We start from the raw sequence: 21,282 nt of genomic DNA, 5'->3' as shown, positions 1-21,282 counted from the left end.
TTAATTTTTTAATATAGAAAATATTCAATAGAAGTTGTACGTTTTTGTTTGTTGTTTTGCCTCGAATAGAAAAAAGAGAATTATAGCCATGTCCAAGCTAAAAAACCACAAACCCCTACAAATTTCATTTTAATAGCCCCTAGTTGTCTTAGTAACCTTTCAACGTTAGTACTACTCCTTTTGTTCTAAATTAATTGTCTGTTTTAGTTTTAATTTTAAGAAGTAATTAATTAAATTTTATTTATTATATCATTTACTATTAAATAGAAAGAAAAAAATTCAAAAGACTAAAAAAGTAATAAAAAGATAAAAAAATATTTAAAATATTTTTATATTTCTATTCAATTATGTATACTTTTAATAATAATTTTAGTAACTATATATAATTAAAACTAAATAATTAATTTAAAACGAACGGAATAATAATTAATTAATAATGTTTCCTCCCTTTCCCATAGCTTCCTTTTCTTACCAGACTAGTAGTAGCAAATGGTGAATGGCTTAAATGAGAATTATGAAAACAAGAACACAATGATGTTGTGAGTTTCATGCTTAAAAAGGAAAAGAACTGAAATGATTTAGCAGTAACTAGTAAGACAATTTGTTTTTGTGGTGTATGATGGTTGGGTCAACAGCAGAGAGTAGCAGGCAAGCACGTGGTTGGTAATTTCCGACAAAATTCTTAATCTTCCCACCTTTAATTTACTGTCACTTTTCCAATGTTTAGTCTCAAGTTTCAACTTCACTTTATTAATTACTGCGACTTGTATCAGATACAATGATTTTTAATACTCCTAAGTAGGAGTATATCACTTTATCGAAATTTACAATTAAACTCTTCTTATTTTTTCTATGTATGTATGTGCTTTGTATTATTACTGTATGAAAGTATTTGAGTGAGAGTGAAGAGTGGAATTGAGACTTGAAAGGTACTATACACTCTACTTATTGCTACGCTCCACTTCACCTGAAATCATTCTTGTTCATCATTCATCATTCAAGAGTAATCATTACACATTCCACACTAAAGCATCTTTTCTTCCTCTATACACCAATTTTAGAGTAATACTATAAATTTAAAGAATTATGATAGATTTATAGATTATGCAAGAAAAAAAATACAAATTAGTCCCTAAAAAATTATAATTTAAAATTTATAAACTTTTAAAAGTTACATCATTTTGTATACACGTTCTCTTTTGGTTGTATTTATTTTTGAGAACAGGATAAGATAAGACACTAAAAACAAAATATAAAATTTAGTGTTCTTATATTCTATTTAGTAATAAAGTAGAACAAATTATAAAAATATAATTTATTTTTTTTTTTATTAAAAAATTTGAGAAGAAAAATATAATAATAAAAAATATAATTATAAAAAATTAACAAGAATAATAAAAAAAATAAAAAATAAGTTGTGTCACTTGTTAATGTCTTTGTGTCTTTCTTATCATATAGACACAAAAAACATTAATTCAGTGTCTCTAAACACAAAGTTTTTTTTCATGTCTCATCTGCCAAACACAATTTTATGTGTCTGTGTTCTTGTCTCTCATCTCCGTAAACAAACCAGCTTGTTGTCAGTTTTCATACGATCATTAAGGTAGAGTTTATTTTGAGATATTGAGATAGAGACTGACTGAGACTCAGTATCATATTTGTTGGTCTGTTACTAAAATTTCTATCTCTGTTTTCAAAATTTCAATATTTCAATACCTCTAAAAAATAGGGACACAGGGGACTAAAATTTTTAGAGATCAAGACTGAAACTTTAATAACATTTTATACCTAAAATACTCTTATTTTAATTAATTAATTTCAATTTTACCCTTTGTGCAAATTAAATTAGAGTTTCATTCTTGTTCTAATTCATGTATTTTTTGTACCAAATAGAATACTGAGATTTATTTCAATCCCTGTCTCTTAGTTTCAATCTTTTTGTCTCTGTCTCTCTACCAAACGCTACCTTATAGATTTATAAATACAATTCTATAAATTTTTAAAATTTACTTATTATTTTTTAAAAAAAAATTATAATTCTCTAGGAAAGTTTTTTTAAAAAACTTACACTTGCAGAGCTTTTCTTAGATTTATAAGCATGTTGTTTTATTTTATTTAATACTTTGTTTAGTTGGATGAAGCAAGTATTAATTAAGCATGGTGAAAATCAAAATGATTAGGAGTGGGGCACTTGCACTCGATTGATTAACAAAGTCACCTCAAATGTCAAAGTCAGACATGAATGGCGTTGATTGATGAACGGCGATTGATTAACAAAGTCACCTCTGTCTCTGCAACACATTCATTCATTCAACTCTTCAAACACATTTTCTTCCTTTTCATTATTCTTATTATTCTCATCAAAGAAAGAAAAAGTGATAAATAAGTAACAAAGCAAAGCATCATGGTTTCTCGTACCAACATCATTTTAAATAACCACACTTGGAGACTCACAATACCAAGTTCCCAAATAAAATATATATAAATAAATAAATAAATAAGAGCTTTAAAATTAGTAGCTAGCTAGTAGCTACTCCAATAACTGTTACTACTTTGGTCTGCTCAGTGCAGTGAATGAAGCAGCAGCAGCATAAGAAGAAGAAGAAGGCTGCATTCATGAGATTCGATTCTCTTTGAAGACTGAACTTGTAGCACTACTCATACCCTTATACTTGGTGGCCTGCCCATATATCAAGGTACTAACTTTCATAATATTGATTACATTGCTTCTTTCTTTAAGCTTCCTCCTGCATTATTACATTCACTACCTTGCTTTTGCTCTCACTCAAATGTTCTTCTTTCTGATTTTGGAGCCATACACTCGCAGACTATAGACTCTGGTTAAGTGGTTAGCATTATTTTATATAATTATATGTTTTATTTTAAGTCTTTTAGTCTATGTAGTAAGGTTTTGCTGTTGTTTGTTAACATTTGTAAACAGTGTTTATGCCCCTAGTGCATTTTGTACCCTCATGTGATTTTTTGATTGATAAATCACTGCAAAAATCCAAGCTTGTCCTTGTTCAAGCAAGATTTAATGAAACAAGAGTTGTCTCATCTTCCAACCTAGCTAGTCTACATAATAGTCATCATAAATTATGCGAGTGTATATGAGAAAGAGGCTGTATAATTAAGTATTTTTTGGAATGGCTTTTTGTGTATCTCAAAGGGTCTATTTTAGATTTTGGATATCTACTTAGAGAACTTGACAGTTCACTTCAGATGAGTCCAATTTGATCTGTCTCCAGTATTCTCAAATCTTTCACAAAGTATATTCCAAGTTTGTAGGCTTGTTAATCTTCAAATGCTTAAATTTCTGACTTGTGTGCTCCAAACTATGAAACTTAAGTTATCTCAGCTGTTATGTGATATGGTGATGATTTGTTTTTTTATGTTTACTTGTTCTGTTTCAGGACATTTGAGCTTTTCCCTTTGACTAATTTTTTTGGGGAAGCTGTTGTTGAAAAATCTCATTGCCAATATTTCCAGCTAGTTTGTATTGATCTTGTAAGTATGCATTCCCTTTTGAAGTGAAGTTTATGTGGTTAACTAAGTGAAGTTTGAATGTTGTTGTTTATGTGGATTAATTTACAATCTACTAGAAGATGATAGATATGATTGGTGCACCTTTTGGAGTAGATGTTGTCTGTATTTGAAATCTTCTAATTAGCAAAAAGTAGCACGCTTCACTATTCCTTTTTGACCTGTTAAAAAAGAATGATTAAGCTGATTGTAATGCTGTCTCCAACTTTTATTTTAAACTTAGACAAAACATTTTTAAATAAATTTTGAATATCATCATTGATTAATCTGGTTTAAGCATTTTCCAGATTGTTATAACTATGGAATACCAAACCAACTGTTTATCAAAGACTAGTTTTATATCACTGTCATCAATCATCAATTTCAAGATGCCATTTCTGTTTCATGCCTGAGTCAATTGAACACTTAACACTGATACTGTAGTTCTGTATATTGTGTTAATGTCTGTGTCACTGTCAACTTCATTTATTGCAATCACAACCGTTACAAAAGTTTAATCAACACATGACTGTAACCAAGTATTTACATTTTTGTCTATGAGGTTTAACTAGGAAGTTAGTAGTACAATTGTAAGACATCAAATTCATAATTCATGCATGTAAGAAACAAAAATGCCTAATGGAGTTCTATACTGTCACTTATGATGCTGTTCCTAAAATTTGTTTTTCTATGGTTAGATAATTTAGTTTGACTCATTCAATGGACGAGAGACCGGAGACAGAACTGATATCCATACCGGCGACACCAAGGGTGTCAACGCCGGAGATACTGACGCCGTCCGGGCAGAGGTCACCAAGACCAGCTTCAAAGGAAGCAAAATCATCAAATGCATGGACACCAACCTCCTTCATATCACCAAGGTTTCTGAGTCCAATAGGGACCCCAATGAAGAGAGTGCTCATAAACATGAAGGGCTACTTGGAGGAGGTTGGCCATCTCACTAAGCTCAATCCTCAAGATGCTTGGCTTCCCATCACTGAATCTCGCAATGGAAATGCTCACTATGCTGCATTCCACAACCTCAATGCTGGTGTTGGTTTCCAGGCCCTTGTTTTGCCTGTTGCTTTTGCTTATCTTGGCTGGTATGTGTTGTTACCTTACATTTTTGTGTAACATTATATTCCTGATCATAATATCTGACCCCTTCTTGTTAAGTGTGTCCAAAATCAGCTAAATGCAAAATTGCAGCACTCATCTGTAGCTGAAGTTCATTCAATTATTTTCAATGTGAATTGTTATCTCATGCATTTCTTTGTAATTGCACAAGCATGTGAAGTCTCTATATTTTCAAACTTTACTTTCACTTTTAGAAATAAAAAACTTGTCAGCTTGTAGTGTCCCTTACTAGGTTCTAGGGACCACTTGCAAAATGTCCATATTCATTCACTCTTGGGTGATTTAGTGGGGGGGCCTTGTGTTGGTCATTTTAGCATTTCCTTTTGGTACTTGCTACATAGAAAGGTAAAGAAACAATAAAAACAAAACAGACCATCATGCTTACATCCTTTCCTCATAATTTGATTAATTTCTAATACTGTTCCAGAAGCACTTTCTACATCTATACCTGTAAAAAATGATAGATAAAAAGAAAGGGAGGGAGTATAACATAGAATAATGCAGATTTAGTCCGAATTAAGCTGATTAGAATATAAAATGTCATTATGAAAGATATCTTAGAATAGTTTGATCCAAAAACATTGATTTTTTTTTTCAGGAGTTGGGGAATCCTTTCTTTAACCATAGCATATTGTTGGCAACTGTACACTTTATGGCTTTTGGTTCAGCTGCATGAAGCTGTTCCTGGGAAAAGGTACAACAGATATGTGGAGCTTGCTCAAGCAGCATTTGGTGAGTTTAATTTATTATATCACATTGTTATGTAAAGTTGCATAATTAACAATGCAAGAATGCTTTACATATAATTGATCCTCAAAAACCATGTTGGGTACTCAAACCAATTTAATTGAAGATTCATACACATGTAACAGTCCTAAAACTAGCATTGCATGATTTGAAAAGGTTTCAACCTTGCTTTTTCAGGGGAAAGATTAGGGGTGTGGCTTGCTCTCTTCCCAACTGTTTATTTATCAGCAGGAACTGCAACTGCATTGATCCTTATAGGAGGGGAAACCATGAAACTCTTCTTCCAAATAGTTTGTGGTCCAACGTGTACCTCAAATCCTTTAACCACAGTGGAGTGGTACCTGGTTTTCACTTCTCTATCCATTGTCCTGTCTCAGCTTCCAAACCTCAATTCAATTGCAGGGCTCTCACTCATAGGTGCTGTGACAGCAATCACTTACTCCACCATGGTTTGGGTTCTATCTGTGAGCCAACAAAGGCCACCCTCCATCTCTTATGAACCTTTGTCATCGCCATCATCTTCTGCATCTTTGTTTCTTGCCTTGAATGCTCTTGGAATCGTAGCATTTTCTTTCAGAGGCCACAATTTGGCACTAGAGATTCAGGTACTAATAATGCCTTGCCATAAACTTTGTCTAATTAAACTTTTGATTTTTCTCTCTTTAGTTAATGAAAATATGAGCTTATCTTCTCTTTCAGGCTACAATGCCTTCGACTTTTAAGCACCCGGCTCGTGTGCCAATGTGGAAAGGTGCCAAGGTTGCTTATTTCTTCATTGCATTGTGCCTCTTTCCTATTGCTATTGGAGGATTCTGGGCCTATGGAAACCAAGTAAGTGAACTGAGATGTAAAAATGTCCATAGAAGACATATCCATTTCCATGAGGAAATTCATGATTGCTATCATGCAGCATCCTTAAAACTTTTCTGCTGTTTTCATATTACAGATGCCTTCTGGAGGGATTCTCACTGCTTTATATGGATTTCACAGTCATGACATATCAAGAGGACTTCTAGCATTGACATTCCTCCTTGTTGTGTTCAACTGTTTAAGCAGTTTCCAGATATACTCAATGCCTGCTTTTGACAGTTTTGAAGCTGGTTACACAAGCAGGACTAACCGGCCATGCTCGATATGGGTGAGGTCAGGTTTTCGAGTATTCTATGGATTTGTGTCATTCTTCATAGGAGTGGCACTTCCCTTCCTCTCAAGCCTTGCCGGTTTGTTAGGAGGACTAACTCTTCCGGTGACTTTTGCATATCCTTGCTTCATGTGGGTTCTCATAAAGCAGCCAACAAAGTACAGCTTCAACTGGTACTTCAACTGGATTCTTGGTTGGTTAGGTGTTGGTTTCAGCTTGGCCTTTTCCATTGGAGGTATTTGGAGCATGGTCAATGATGGTCTCAAGTTGAAATTCTTCAAGCCCAGTTGAATCATTAATAAGTCTAGAGTGAGTATAAAAAAACATGATCATTTCTCCTTTCCTAAGTGGTAGAAGTAATCAGTGCTTCCTGCCACTAAGTATCTATAGACTATAGTGGAAGATCTTGTTGTATTCTGAGAGATGAAGTAGAACTATGTGGAAAAGGAAATGTCTTTAATAAAGGGTAGTAGATCCTTGTGTGCCTAAAGTTGAGACAAAAGCTAAACTTTGCTGATTGCTGAAGAAGTTACCAACACAAAATACCTAGGAGTTCACTATTCCTCTTGTTCTATTCAGGATATGTTATGTTGTGCTTGTGTTCATATTTGTAGAGAACTGAACCACTGGTCACTGTTGAAGGTGAAAACTGTTTGTGCTGATGGTTTTTCAATTTCGTTAATCAAAGCAGTTTTGATTAAATATTATTCTGTGTGGCTACAAATACTCAAAAAATGCATGCATGATTCTCTGACTAACTCCCTCAAAAATGTTTGGATATATTCAATTATTCATGATCCTCATCCTATCCTATAACATTCCATGAAAACAAGGTTATACTCATAGTGAAATTCCTACGTGGCGTTTCTCATATTACTCTGGCTTTGTCCGCCGCAACAATTCAGTGATATTTTAAATTTTGAATTCAAAATAAATATGGAGAAAAAAATCATTCTCATTGTTTACGTTTTCTCTCTATTAGCTGTCTCCTCTTTTTTCTCTTCGTACTCTTCTTTGATCTTTTTTCTTCTTCTTCATCTTTAGTTCCTCCTCTTTTTTTACTTCATCTTCTCCGTTCACTTCAGTTCCTCTTCTTATTCTTCTTATTGTTCTAATCTAAGTTGAAAGTGGATATTATAGAATTTGTGAGATAGCGGATGTGGAGGATTTGACGCTGTTCGTGATGGCTCCAAGTTTCCGGGGATTTGTCGCTGTTGAGGCAACCTAATCCGGGGTGGTTGATTTACGGCCGTGGTTGCGGTAGTTGCTATTTTGGTGGTGGATGATGGTATGGTGTTGGTGGTGGTCGCAGTGGTCGCAGCCAGTGCAAGGGATGTTGTCTTCGTCGCTGATTAATTGACGTGCTAAACTTTTTTTTACATTTTACATTTCTATTATGGTGATAAAAACTCAAGTCGACTTCACGTCAAGTTGATAAAGATGATTTGACCGATTTGACTAAATTTTTATCTAATGGCTTTTAGTTATCAACTTCACATGAAGTCGACTGTACTTGAGTTTCCACCCTCAAATTCATGCCTTTTAATTGATTAATTGACTTGCTAAATTTTTTTTACACTTTACATTATTAAATTTTCGTTTCTTTACTACTTTTTCCTTCCTCCGTCATAAAATGTAATATTTTCCTATTTTCATTTCAATTTATTGTTATAAAAATTTCTTCAACCACACTGTTAATCACTTGCACATATATTTATATATTACCAATTATCAATTATAATTTATCAATCTTAGAGAAATATATACTTACCTTATTTTCTTACTATTCATTCGTAGTTTTAAATTAGTTGTAACAATTTTTTTTTTAAGCAATTCAATCTTGAATGGACTCCATCGATTACCAAATTAGCCCAAAGTTAGCTAGGCTAAGAAGAAGATTAATCATGAAGCAGAAAATTAGAGAGAGGAATCAAAGAAGTTTCGAGACTGGACTAAGTACTGGTTAGTTTGACAACTACAAAGTATTTCAATATATTGATTTTAAAATTTGCTATGTATTCATGTGTTATTGAATATTGTTAAAAAAATAATTCAGCCATCGTCCAATATCCATTTCTCCCTCTCAAAAGACCAGCAACATCTCTAAGGAAATATTCTTCAAACTCAACCGAAGAAAATGTTATGGATTCTTCTACTACCGAGTCTCATGTCTTTATTGATAAAGTATATGATGGGCCACGTGAGAAAAACAAATCAACGAGTATATCCAAAAAAATATTGCATAGCAGCAATGATTTATGTCAGCCACTATCAAATAATTCGATTGGTATGTAAATATTTAATTAAAGTACTGTTAATTTTCTATCTTCTTAATAATAAATATAATTGTTTTGGAACAAAACACTGTGTTAATTTTTATGTCCACAAGAATCAATTGGCCATTAACTAATATTTATGTTATCAACGAATTGTTCTTCGCATTTCTCCATTCAGTCTAGAATCAAAACAATTGGGAAAGAAAACTCATATCATCAAATGAATTGTATGGTGATCAACCTTCCTCGAGTTGTTATATAACGAAGTTTTCTCCAAATATCACAAATAGTGGCAGATTGGATTCATCTTAATGGTAAGTATGTTATTATTATTAAATTAATCTATAATAAAATTATTATTTTATATACTTAATTATTATGATGTTTAGCTCAAATTTTTTTTATAAACAACTCAAATTAGACGTTTAAGATTAATTTTTTTGAGTTTTAACGTTATACGGCAGTCTTTGTATCTAATTATTATTAAGCTATTTTTTAATGGAAATATTAGTTTAGATACTTAATTATTATAATGTTTAGTTAAAATTTTTTTATGAAGACGTCAAATTATTAGTTTAAGAATTTCTTTTATTACCAATTCAGTTAATCATCAATGTGATTCAGAAATTCTAGAAGATAATCAAGATCACGAAGGTATGATTTTATTTATGTGTAATAAATATTAATATGCGGTATTTATTTAATATTAAATCCAATTCTGCATAAATGCCTTCCAGTTATAGATGGATTTGACGACATTGTATTAGACAATGACATCATTGATCGTGATAATTCATATAACAATGAAGGTATTATTATATCACTTATTACAACAACAAAAATTTTATACATAAAATTTATCTGTATGGTTTTGTTTAATTTATATAAAAAATAATTTTCAAACGTAGAGCACAATGTATGTGGTACATCATTTACTCCTTCAGTTGAAGAAGGTAACTCATGTAATTTTTTTTCATTTAATTTATGAAATTACATTATTAATATTTTATTATTACACAATCTTAAAATTGATACATATGCAGATACTTGGGATACTGGTGATCCGGTTTATAATTGTGTTTATTGTAAAGCAGTAATGTGAGAAGGTGAGAGACTCTCAAAAAGTGTGAGAAACAAAATTGAAAAGTTTAGATTATGTTGCATGGACGGAAAGGTTGAGCTCCCAAATCTTAAAGAAGTTCCTATTTGTCTCAAAGAGTTGCATTGTAATGATAATGAAAAAGGAAAATATTTTCGGAGACACATACGTAAGTTTAATTCAATGTTTGCTTTCACGTCGATGGCTGGAAAAATTAATCGCAACATCAATAATGGCTCAGCTCACCTACATTTTGAATCAGCGGTCAAAATTACCATTCAATCGGTAGTTTACTTTCAGTTGAAAGTAATAGGCCCAAATTTGCCTAGCTTTATATTTATGATACAGAGAATGAAATCGAAAATCGAATATCTTTTGCGAGGTATATAATACTCTGCATTTTTTTTACGTTGATGAAATATTATTTCTCAATTCTTTTAAAAATAAGATTTAATTTATTTTCATTAACTTTATACCAGTTCCGTTGATTCATCAAACGCTATTGAAAGACAAATTGTCCATGACCTAAAGAAAATGTTGGATAACCACAATGAACTGGCGATGAGTTTTCATTATGCTAGAGAAAGGTTCAAGAATGAGAATAGTCCGGATATTAAGATGAAGCTTATTCGTAATAGGGTTAAGGATGGAAGACTATACAATTTACCAACTGCTTCAGAGGTTTCTATTCTAATTGTTGGAGATATTGATGAATCTATTTTAGACAGAGATATAATCATCGAAATCACTTCCAAGAAATTACAAAGGATTGACGTTCTTCACCCATTGTACTTGCCCCTTCAGTATCCCTTATTATTCCCGTATGAAGAAGACGGTTTTAGACCAGGAATTGAAACTTCTGTACGCCATGCAAGTACTTCACATAAGAGAAAGAATATAAGCATGAGAGAGTTCTTCTCATATCGAATTCAGATGAGATTTGAAGATTCTCCCATTTTATTTTATTCTAGAAGATTATTTTAGCAATTCTTAGTGGATGCTTACACTATGACAGAGTCTGAACATCTTAGCTTCATACGAAACAACCAGCCTAAATTGAGAGTTGATAAGTACAGCTCTCTACATGAATCATTGGTTAGAGGCGAAGCAAATGCTGTGGCTACTGGTCAACGTATAATCCAAGTAGTTTCACCGATGGTCCAAGATATATGTTTAATAATTGTAAAGATGCTTTTGAAATTTGCAAATATGCAGAATACCCAAGTTATTTTATCACAATAACATGCAATCCTGAATGAGATGAGATTAAACGTCTATTAAAGGACACAGGTCTTAAAGTTGAAGATCGACCTGACATAGTGTCTAGGATCTTTCACATAAAGTTGAATGAGTTTATTATGGACTTTAAGCATGGGAGATTCTTTGGCAAGATATCTGCATGTGAGTAATACATTATTCTTTATTTAACTAGATTTCATCTAATATCTTTAACGCATTGTCTAATTTTTTGCAGATGTATGTACTGTAGAATTTCAGAAACGCGGCTTACCACATGCTCATATTCTGCTGTTCATGGATCCCAAACACACACCTAAATCTCCAAATGACATTGACAACATGATCTGTGCTGCGATACCAGATAAGTTACGTAGACCTAAGCTCTATGCAGCCGTGGAGAAGTTCATCGTTCATGGACCATGTGGTCGTCATAATAAGAACAGTCCTTGCATGATCAATGGTCGTTGCTCTAAATTCTACCCAAAACAATTTCGAAGAACGACTATCATTGATGAAGCTGGGTTCCCAAAGTATAAAAGGCTTGACAATGGGCACACAATTTTAAAAAAGAACACAGTTCTTGACAATTCTTTCATTGTACCCTACAATCCATCACTGCTGTTAAAGTATGGTTGTCACATTAATGTCGAGCATACATGTCAGACATCTGCAATAAAATATCTATTCAAGTATGTTCACAAAGGCAACGATAGGGTCACAACTGCTTTTTATCAATCAACAGGTGATGGTGAATGCAAACAAGTTGTTGATGAGATACGTAATTATTATGACTGTAGGTACATATCTGCCTGTGAGGCTGCTTGGAGGGCATTTGGGTATGACATACAACAAAAAGAGTCTTCGGTAATTAGACTACCTTTTCATTTACCCAATGAACATCCAGTTGTTTTTAGAGATCATGAAAATATCATTGATGTCATAGAAATGGGTGGATGGCAAGCTCACTAAGTTGTTAGCATGGATACTCGCTAATCAGTTGTTTCCTTTTGGCCGATCTCTTACATACAGCCAATTCCCTAAGAAATTTGTATGGAAAGAGGACATATCAATGTGGATGCCAAGGAAGCAAGGGTTTTCAATTGGTAGGTTGACTCATGTGCCGCGTGGAAATAGAGAAGACTATTATACCTCAGACTTCTTTTGAACATTCAGAAAGGGTGCATGAGTTTCATCCATCTTCGAACGGTAGATGTTGTTGTGTATTCAACATTCAAGGAAGCATGTTATGCTTTAGGTTTGTTGAAAGATGATAAAGAATTTATTGACGCTATGTTGGAAGCAAGCACGTGGGCTTCTGCAAGATACATTCAAGATCTATTTGTTGTTCTTTTACTATCAAACAACATCTCGAGTCCTATAAAGGTTTGGGAACAGTTTTATCATGTATTATCTGAAGACATCCTTTATTCTCATAGAAAGGCTATGCATTGCAAAGGTTGTATATTTAATTATATTCTATTATTATGTATATACATAACACCACACTAACAATAGTTGTTGTATGTACTGCAGAGTTACAACTTTCTGAAGAGCAAATTCTTAATCTAACTCTTTTCAAGATTGAGGGAAACTTACAAGCTAATGGTAGATCGCTTAAGGAGTATGATCAGATGCCTCTCCCAACTATCGATGCTCTAGATGGCATAGATGATCCTCTAATAATGGATGAGATGAACTTCGATTTATCCTTGCTTAAGGAGGAGTTGGAGAATAATTTACCCACCATGAGTTTGGAGTAGGGTGAAGCATTTGATAAGGTCCTTAGTGCTGTAAATGATGATGTTGGAGGTTTTTTTTTTTTTGGTATATAGATATGGTGGTACTGGAAAGACGTACCTCTACAAGACACTATCAGCTGCTATACGGAGTAGAGGTGAAATTGTTCTAAATGTGGCATCTTGTGGGATTGCATCCTTATTACTCTCCAATGGTCGTACAACTCATTCAAAATTTAAGATATCACTTGATCTAAATGAAGACTCTGTGTGTTGTATCAAGAAACGTACTTCGTTAGCCAAGTTGGTATGTAAAGTGAAGCTTATTATATGAGATGAAGCACCAATGTTAAATAAACTATGTTATGAAGCATTGGACAAATGCTTGCGGGATATTCTGAGGTATGAGAAATGTTATAATCCAGATATGCCTTTTGGTGGCAAGGTTGTTTTGTTAGGCGGTGATTTTAGACAGATTCTTTCAGTCATACCGATGGACTCACATCAAGACATTGTGCAGTCTTCAATAAATTCATCATATCTCTGGAAATTCTGCATAGTTTTAAAGCTAACAACCAACATGCGGCTTACTGTTGGAGCTAACCATACTCAATTAAGACAGATTTCACAATTTGCTGAGTGGCTATTGACTATTGGTGATGGTTTGGCAGGTGATTCTACTGATGGAGAAAGCGAAGTTAACATACCTGAAGACATCCTTATTCATAACAATGAAGATGGTTTCAATTCTTTGGTTAATTTTGTGTATCTAAATTTGTTGCTAAATTTAAACAATGGGTCGTACTTTAAAGACAGAATAATACTTGCCCCTACACTTGATATTGTCAACGATGTTAACAAGCACATAATGAAATCTTTAATTAGAGAGGAGAAGACCTACCTTAGCTCTGATTCATTGTGCATAGAGGAAGGTAACATGAAATCTGAATTAGATACAATCACTTCAAATGTTCTCAATTCTATAAATTGTTCAGGCTTGCCTCCTCACGTGTTGACTCTTAAAAGAGGTGTACCAGTAATGTTACTACAAAACATTGATCAATCAAATGGGCTATGCAATGGCACAAAATTATAGGTATGCAGGTTAGGTAATCATGTTATTGAATGTATCACATTAACAGGAGATAAAGCAGGTCAAGTGGTTTTAATACCACAGATGAACATGATACCCAACAATGCTACTATTCCTTTTAGGTTTCAAAGGAAGCAATTTCCATTAGTTGTTTCATTTTCTATGACTATTAACAAGTCTCAGGGTCAAACTTTAACAACTGTGGGATTGTACTTGCCGAAATTTGTTTTTACCGACGGTCAACTATATGTTGCTCTATCAAGGATAAAATCAAAATCTGATTTAAAGGTATTAATTAAGAATAATTCATCCAAGACAAAAGGTAATACCATCAATATTGTTTATAGAAAAATACTTAAAAACCTCAATGACCGTATATAATTCCAAAATTTTGTTGTCAATGTATAATAATCACAACTTTTCAGTCGTCTATCAAGTTATTATTTTATACATGATTATAAAGTTAGCCTTCGTAAACCTTTTTGTTAACATGTTCATTATATTATTACAATTACAATATATTTTGCTTATTATTTAATAGAAGCACTTTTATCATAAGATATCTACAATTTAATTATAACTTTATTTTTTATTAAAATTATCATACCCGTGTATCGCACGGACACTTCACTAGTTATCTATAATATTATAGTTCAAGGAATTAACATCCACAAACTAGGAATACGAAAACCAAACTGATAAATCATTATTATTAATATCACTTTATTTCTTATCCAAGTTTAATTTGATACCTATTCTTGCAAGTTTCATACTCTTTTCTTTCTTTTGAGTTGACAACCACAAGAAGGCACATGTTGTGGTCCATAAGCAACTTTATTCTTATGATAAGAAAGTGTGAAGTGTAGAAGTTGCAGTAGTTTATACGGTGTATGTCTTAGATTAGATGTTACCCTGCACAATACACTTAAACAAGAACCTTTCTGGAGCAAGTTGAATCCAAACCAAAGCATTTATTTTACCAGTAATATAGTCACTACTTGCAATGCACTGTTTTTTTATGGTTCATTATGCGCCTTCAAGATGAGTTTTAAGGATAAAAACTATATGATACGTACATAATACGCCTATATATACTATATATTTAGCCTAAGCATAATAAATTAATTATTCAAATACAGTTGAGAATAATTGAATTAGAGTTGGACCATATGATGTAACCATAATCCTTCATCTAGTGGGCTTCCCACTTCAAAGTTTATTATATTTTTTCTTTTAATTTTTCATTAATCAAATTGAGTTTGTCTAATAATTAGCTTATTAGACTTTTTAAATAAGTGTTAGAATTTATGCATCTAATATTTTTCTTTTCAAAAAAACATTACACTCTATACAAATATAAATATATATTTTCAAAATGCATTAATATTTGACCCAGTTAACATAATTTTATTTATTTTAAGATTTGTTGGTAATTTTTTTCCGAAACCTATACTCTGAAAGATTCTTGAAAAACTGACTTAGAACTTATAGAGATTTTTTTATTATTATTAAACTTACTTATCTTTATATTAATTGAAATTTTATGTGGACTTTGGTCAAATTTTTCTTTTTATCCCATTAATAATAAAAAAAATGCTATTTGTATAACAAAATTTAGTTTTTGATTCGTCTTTAATATTATTTAATTATTTTTTAATTAAAATATATTCTTATTTTTTAAATACACATTGGTAATTAAGATTAATTTAAATTTTAAAAACTAAAATTTCTCTAACTTTCTACTTACTCCATAATTAGTTATTGTTTCTTTCTTTTACGATTTTACCTTTCTTTTCTCTTTGTAACACGGTTTTCTTTTATTAGGAGTCGTAGTAGTAACTCGACCTTAAGAACTTGAAAATGACGCTTCAAGTTCATTCCTATTACATATCCAAAATTTATAATATTACACATACAAAATTATACGTTTACACAATCCAAATCACAAGTTTGCACACTAAATAATTGATAGTCAACAAACATCACGAATAAAAACAAATTAATTCTCTAACATAATTATGAGAATAGAACAACTAGGTAGCAGTAAAACTCACGTAATATTTTTCTTGTAGACAACTAAAATTCACATAAATACTTCCAAATACAAAAATTGCACACACAAAAATAATTTAACATTACAATATATATGAGAATTTCTTCAGGTCATTTTATTCTATTTTTAATTAAAAAAAATATTATAGAGAATAATAAGAAAAGCAATGATGTTAAAAAATGCGCAAAAAAAACTCTATGAATAGAGACATATCTAAACCTTAGGTACATCTTCGGCGCGAACGAACGGCGACGAGGTGGAGGAAGGCGATGACGAAAATGAGCTCTGAGAAAGAGAAAGATGTAGTGAATGTGATGGCTTTGCTTCAGAGTTTTGTATGGTATTAGTTAATAATTAGATGGTTTAAGGTTTATTTTAGAATTTTAAAATCAAAATTTTAAATTTTAATTAATTTGATTTTTGGATGTATATTTAAATTATAATATATTAATAATTAAATATATTAAATCTGAAACAAAAATTTAAAATTTAAAATTTCAATTTCAATTTTATTTAATTTATATTTTAAACGTGTATTCAATTTTAAAAAAATACTAAATTTATTTATAATTTTTAAATATATTTATTTATTTTTAATTATTATAATAAAAAACTGAATATTATACCATTTTTAAAAGATATCTAATTAAATTATAATAACAAAGTATTCAGCATATGCATACAATTCTATCTATCGATAAAGTAAGGAATCTATGAATAATATTTTAAGTTTACGTTCCACATTAATAGAAACAAATCCACTTTAATTTGATACGGGAAGATAAAAACGACAATAGTAGATTAAAAAAGCAGCAGCCCCAATGGACCTACAAATTGAATTGATTCTCAAGTCTCTACTTCTGTTTCTTCTATGAATGAATCATACATGATACTCTGAATGAATGAACTCTTTATCATTATTATGTGTTACCATAATCCAATTCTGAATTTTCTTCTTCCCCTTTCAATGTCAACATAAATAAGCACTACCAGCCATGTCTTTATATTGTTCAAGCTTGGGTACCATTATCCCACGTATCTTGGGACAAGCAAGGAAGAGATACCATGATGTTCTTTCTGCCTTCACACTCACCTATGTTGTTGGAGGAGTAGCTTCTAGTTCTAAAGCACAACCCCATAATTACATTGCCTGTGTCTCAAAATTCGACCATACTTGTTCTTTTCCTGTCATGGAGGAGGAGAATCACAGTAACAACTTGGGATTGTTGTATGAACAAGAAGAACAACCGAAGGAATATTCCAAGGAACTTGATGTTGCTGTGAGAGCAGTGCAGATGGCATGTTCACTCTGTCAGACAGTTCAAGACACTTTGATTTCTAGAACCAACCATCAGGTCCACTCCAAAGATGATAATTCTCCTGTTACTGTTGCAGGTCAGTGAATCATTGTTTTTCCTCAATTGGGTAGTTTTGTTTAGCAGTAAAGCTTCTGTTTTTTTTATAATTGTTTGAATTCTCTGCTGTATCTTTTTCAAGATTAGTGGGTTTATTTGGATTTGTGCAATTTGTGCATGAGAATGTTGTGACCTTGCCAACATACAAAAACTCTCTTTAATAGGTTTGGTGAAATTACAAAAATTCACCCTAAGATGCATTATATCCTGTCAAATTATGACAAGTGGCTTGTTCCTTCTTTATTATAAAAGTAAAATGATAGCAATGCAATTGCAAAACCTTGTCTGATACACAAGGACACAATGTAATCAATACATTTTAATTAAGTCAATGATAACATACTTAGCATGGAAGGTGACAATTAAATTTTGGAGGCTTCATGGAATTCCAAGAGTACACGTTTCTAATGGAGGGGAAATAAACAAGCTGCTTTCATACTCTTTTGGTACACGTTTCTATTCTTTACTGCTATCAAAAGGGTGTAAAACTGGATAAAACCTTTGCATAACAAATTTTTATGCCATATTTTCCATTTTCCATTAAAGAGATAACGGATCTAGAATAAGTATGAGGAGATTTTGCTGGTGTCCATATATTGCTCACTTCAGCTGGTTGACTTAAAGGTTTTCTACTGTGGTATTCCCCATTACAATCACAAATTTCCCTATATAGGACCTTGTTAACTTGTTTCCATTTTAGGTTGTAAGGCATCTCATTCACTTTAGGTTTATATTCCCAAATATCTAATGGTGACTTCAACTTGTTCAATGACTAGCCATCTTTGACTGAGCTGGATTGTTTAACCACAGCCATAATTTTGGTTGCATCAGTTCATGTTCACAAATATGACTTTTCATATGTTACTCTCTGCTCCTAATTTGTCCTCCAAGAGAAGGAAAAAAGATATATAAAACTTATTCTTCTAAATAAATTTTTACAAAACTAGAAATTCTATTAGAACAAAAGAATGATTGCTAATTTGAGGGGGGATAAATACCCAATTTACACATTGAATTGAATTGGGTGTAAATCTGTAATCAGAACCAGTTAACTACAATCTTTGTGGTAAATTTTGGTTATATATCATATCCTCTTATTTCTATGTAAAAGTTTCAACGTATTACACTGACTTATACTAAAAAGCCATGATCAACTTATGTTGTGTACTTCATTATGCTTCTTTACAACTTTAGCCACATGATGATTGAAGCATATTTTTCTGAGGTTTGTGAATTCAGCACTTTGGAAATGGGTGATAACTGATAAGTTTATCCCTAGCAGATGAAGAGTTCTCATTCATTCTTACTATGACATTTAAATTGTAGTCTTGGTTATGTAGATTGGAGTGTGCAAGCAATTGTCAGCTGGATATTGTCGAAGTGTTTGGGGAGCGAAAATATCTCAATTGTAGCCGAAGAGGACGTTCAAACTCTGTCCAAGGCTAATGCATCAGAGCTGTTAGAAGCTGTGGTTGAAACTGTGAATGAATGTCTAAGCAAAGCATCCCAATTTGGAGTTCAAAAGCCAAAGTCAGCTCTTGGCACTTCAGAAGTTCTGGAAATAATTAGTCGCTGCAACTCGAGAGGCGGTGCTAATGGAAGATTTTGGGTGCTTGATCCTGTTGATGGAACATTGGGGTTTGTAAGAGGAGATCAGTATGCTGTAGCTCTAGCACTGATAGAAGATGGAGAGGTTGTTCTTGGAGTTCTTGGTTGTCCAAACTATCCAATGAGAAAGGAGTGGTTAAGCTATCAGCACCGTTATCATAGGATCATATCTAAGTTGACTCCTCCAAATTCTGAAACTTGGAACAAAGGTTGTGTGCTGTATGCAAAAAAAGGAAGTGGCAAGGCATGGATGCAACCTCTGCTTCATGGCAATAATAAGTTCTTGTGGCCAAACAATGCAAAACAAGTTTGTGTGTCTTCCATTGACAATCCAGCACTGGCTACATTTTGTGAACCGGTTGAGAAGGCCAATTCAAGCCACTCTTTTACTGCAGGACTAGCTCATAGTGTTGGTCTAAGGTGCATTTCTTAACTTTTTCTGTTTTTCATTCCAATATCATGATTGATACATTCCTCTCAAGTGTCATACATATAAATATATGCAGGAAACAGCCATTGAGAGTGTACAGCATGGTGAAATATGCAGCAATAGCGCGTGGAGATGCTGAAGTATTCATGAAGTTTGCAAGGAGTGGTTACAAGGAGAAGATATGGGACCATGCTGCAGGTGTTATCATCATACAGGAGGCGGGTGGCATGGTGACTGATGCCGGCGGACGGCCGCTAGATTTCTCAAAAGGTATATATCTAGAAGGGCTTGATCGCGGTATAGTTGCTTGTGCTGGAACCACACTCCATGGAAAGATCATTGAAGCTGTTGATGCTAGCTGGGGATCTTCTAGCCTTTGAGCTAACTTCGTTATATGTCAAATCATTTAACAGTTTTCACGTGAGCAATCAGTCAATCACCATACACTGTTACTATACATACAGATCAAATAATAATGTGAATAATACTTTTATCATTTGTTCTCTTAGAATCCCTCCCTGCTTTTTCTTCACCTTTATTCTTCTTCTTGTGTGGTGTTGATGCCACACCCTTTAATTATGCTAAGTTGTCATAATTTCTTTGTGTACTGATGTTGATGCCATTTATATGGAGACTAAAAATTGGGTCCATGTTATGCCAGAAAAGGTCACAGGATTGGAGGCCCAATAACAATAAAGTGATATTGATAACTAACCAACTTGGATTGGTTAAATGGTCAGCTCACTCGTTCGTTTAAATAAGTGTCGGGGTTAGAATCTCGCCTTATGCATGCAACAACCCATTAACCAGCGACAGACTCAGATCCATGAAAAATTAGTCCTTGACATATCGAGTTGGAAGATATCGCAGACAACCAAAAAGACAGAAAAAAGTGATATTGATAATTGATAGAAAAATAGGGTACAGAGCAAAGAGAAGAGGTAGTATTGAAAATGAGATGTTTGTTGCAAGATAAGGATATGAAGAGTTAAAGAGTATTAATGAGAGGGTGCAAGTGCATCACAGTGTTTGAAGATTGGTTGTTTTCTTCATCATCACAAGTCAATTCAATGCATTCAATATCCCGTTGATTTTGCTACACCACGTACTCTATCTTCTTTTGACTTTGAGAGCCTAATTGACAAAAACAAAGCCTCATTTCACATGAAACTTATCTTATATATACTATGTGCTTCTTCATTCATGACTCTGGCTTTTGCAAAGCTGTGATATTAATTATTCACTTTCCAGTTGTATTAAATAAATAAATTAACGGTTTAGCTACTAAAAACTTTTATTGTAATAATTCATTTTAGCTTTTAAGTTTAGAAATATTTTTGCAATTTTTTAAGGTATATTTATATGGATGCCATTCCCATCCCATGATGGAGTGTCTGGCACAGGATCGACCAAGAATGATTCACAGCTTTCAACTTTAAGTGGTGGAAAGCTCACTCACATGAGAATTTCTTGACTTTTTGAACACACTACCGCACTCCATGGACAACCACCTCTATAGATTCTGCCTATGTGAAAATTAAAGAACACAAACAATTTGCTTTTTCATCCTCAAGTTATATGTATTCGTTTAGAAAAAGAGTAAAGTATCGCTTTTGCTTTTGTCCCTAATGTTTGAGGTAAGTCCTATTTGTGTCCCTAACGTTTAAATCGTTCTATTTGTATCCTAACGTTTATAAAAGTGATTCAATGTTATCATACTATCAATTATACTAACAAATCAGATTATATTTTTCAATTATTCTCACTTGGATGTATTCATTCTCAA

The 21,282-nt window shown here is 32.7% G+C and overlaps 3 protein-coding genes and 1 long non-coding RNA gene across 4 annotated transcripts; all 4 read left to right on the top strand.

Annotated features, from left to right (window-relative positions):
• Nucleotides 1–2,282: 2,282 nt before the first annotated feature.
• LOC107622607 (Transmembrane amino acid transporter family protein) lies at nt 2,283–7,249 on the top strand. The gene is made up of 7 exons (XM_016324569.3): nt 2,283–2,696; nt 3,414–3,507; nt 4,221–4,625; nt 5,258–5,391; nt 5,584–6,011; nt 6,106–6,237; nt 6,353–7,249. Exons 3-7 carry the CDS (start codon nt 4,243–4,245, stop codon nt 6,836–6,838), a joined length of 1,563 nt encoding a protein of 520 aa, XP_016180055.2. The 5' UTR covers nt 2,283–2,696; nt 3,414–3,507; nt 4,221–4,242; the 3' UTR covers nt 6,839–7,249.
• Nucleotides 7,250–7,507: 258 nt separating this feature from the next.
• LOC148579005 (uncharacterized) lies at nt 7,508–10,122 on the top strand. Its single transcript, XR_015904983.1, has 7 exons — nt 7,508–8,509; nt 8,604–8,834; nt 9,002–9,137; nt 9,427–9,477; nt 9,561–9,632; nt 9,732–9,776; nt 9,867–10,122. It is a non-coding gene; the product is annotated as an uncharacterized LOC148579005 (long non-coding RNA).
• Nucleotides 10,123–10,483: 361 nt separating this feature from the next.
• Nucleotides 10,484–13,993, top strand: LOC148579004 (uncharacterized). Its single transcript, XM_088488018.1, has 8 exons — nt 10,484–10,796; nt 10,938–11,065; nt 11,206–11,323; nt 11,397–12,025; nt 12,335–12,617; nt 12,695–12,884; nt 12,994–13,184; nt 13,269–13,993. Exons 1-8 carry the CDS (start codon nt 10,484–10,486, stop codon nt 13,991–13,993), a joined length of 2,577 nt encoding a protein of 858 aa, XP_088344144.1.
• Nucleotides 13,994–16,770: 2,777 nt separating this feature from the next.
• On the top strand, nt 16,771–20,004 carry LOC107623634 (3',5'-bisphosphate nucleotidase AHL). The gene is made up of 3 exons (XM_016325973.3): nt 16,771–17,438; nt 18,799–19,486; nt 19,573–20,004. Exons 1-3 carry the CDS (start codon nt 17,039–17,041, stop codon nt 19,874–19,876), a joined length of 1,392 nt encoding a protein of 463 aa, XP_016181459.1. The 5' UTR covers nt 16,771–17,038; the 3' UTR covers nt 19,877–20,004.
• The last annotated feature ends 1,278 nt before the right edge of the window (nt 20,005–21,282 follow it).

Source organism: Arachis ipaensis, chromosome B10 (genome assembly GCF_059453495.1).
Source record: "Arachis ipaensis isolate K30076 ecotype BB chromosome B10, ASM5945349v1, whole genome shotgun sequence".
NCBI classification, from domain to species: Eukaryota; Viridiplantae; Streptophyta; class Magnoliopsida; order Fabales; family Fabaceae; genus Arachis; species Arachis ipaensis.
This window is presented reverse-complemented; position numbering and strand designations above follow the sequence as displayed.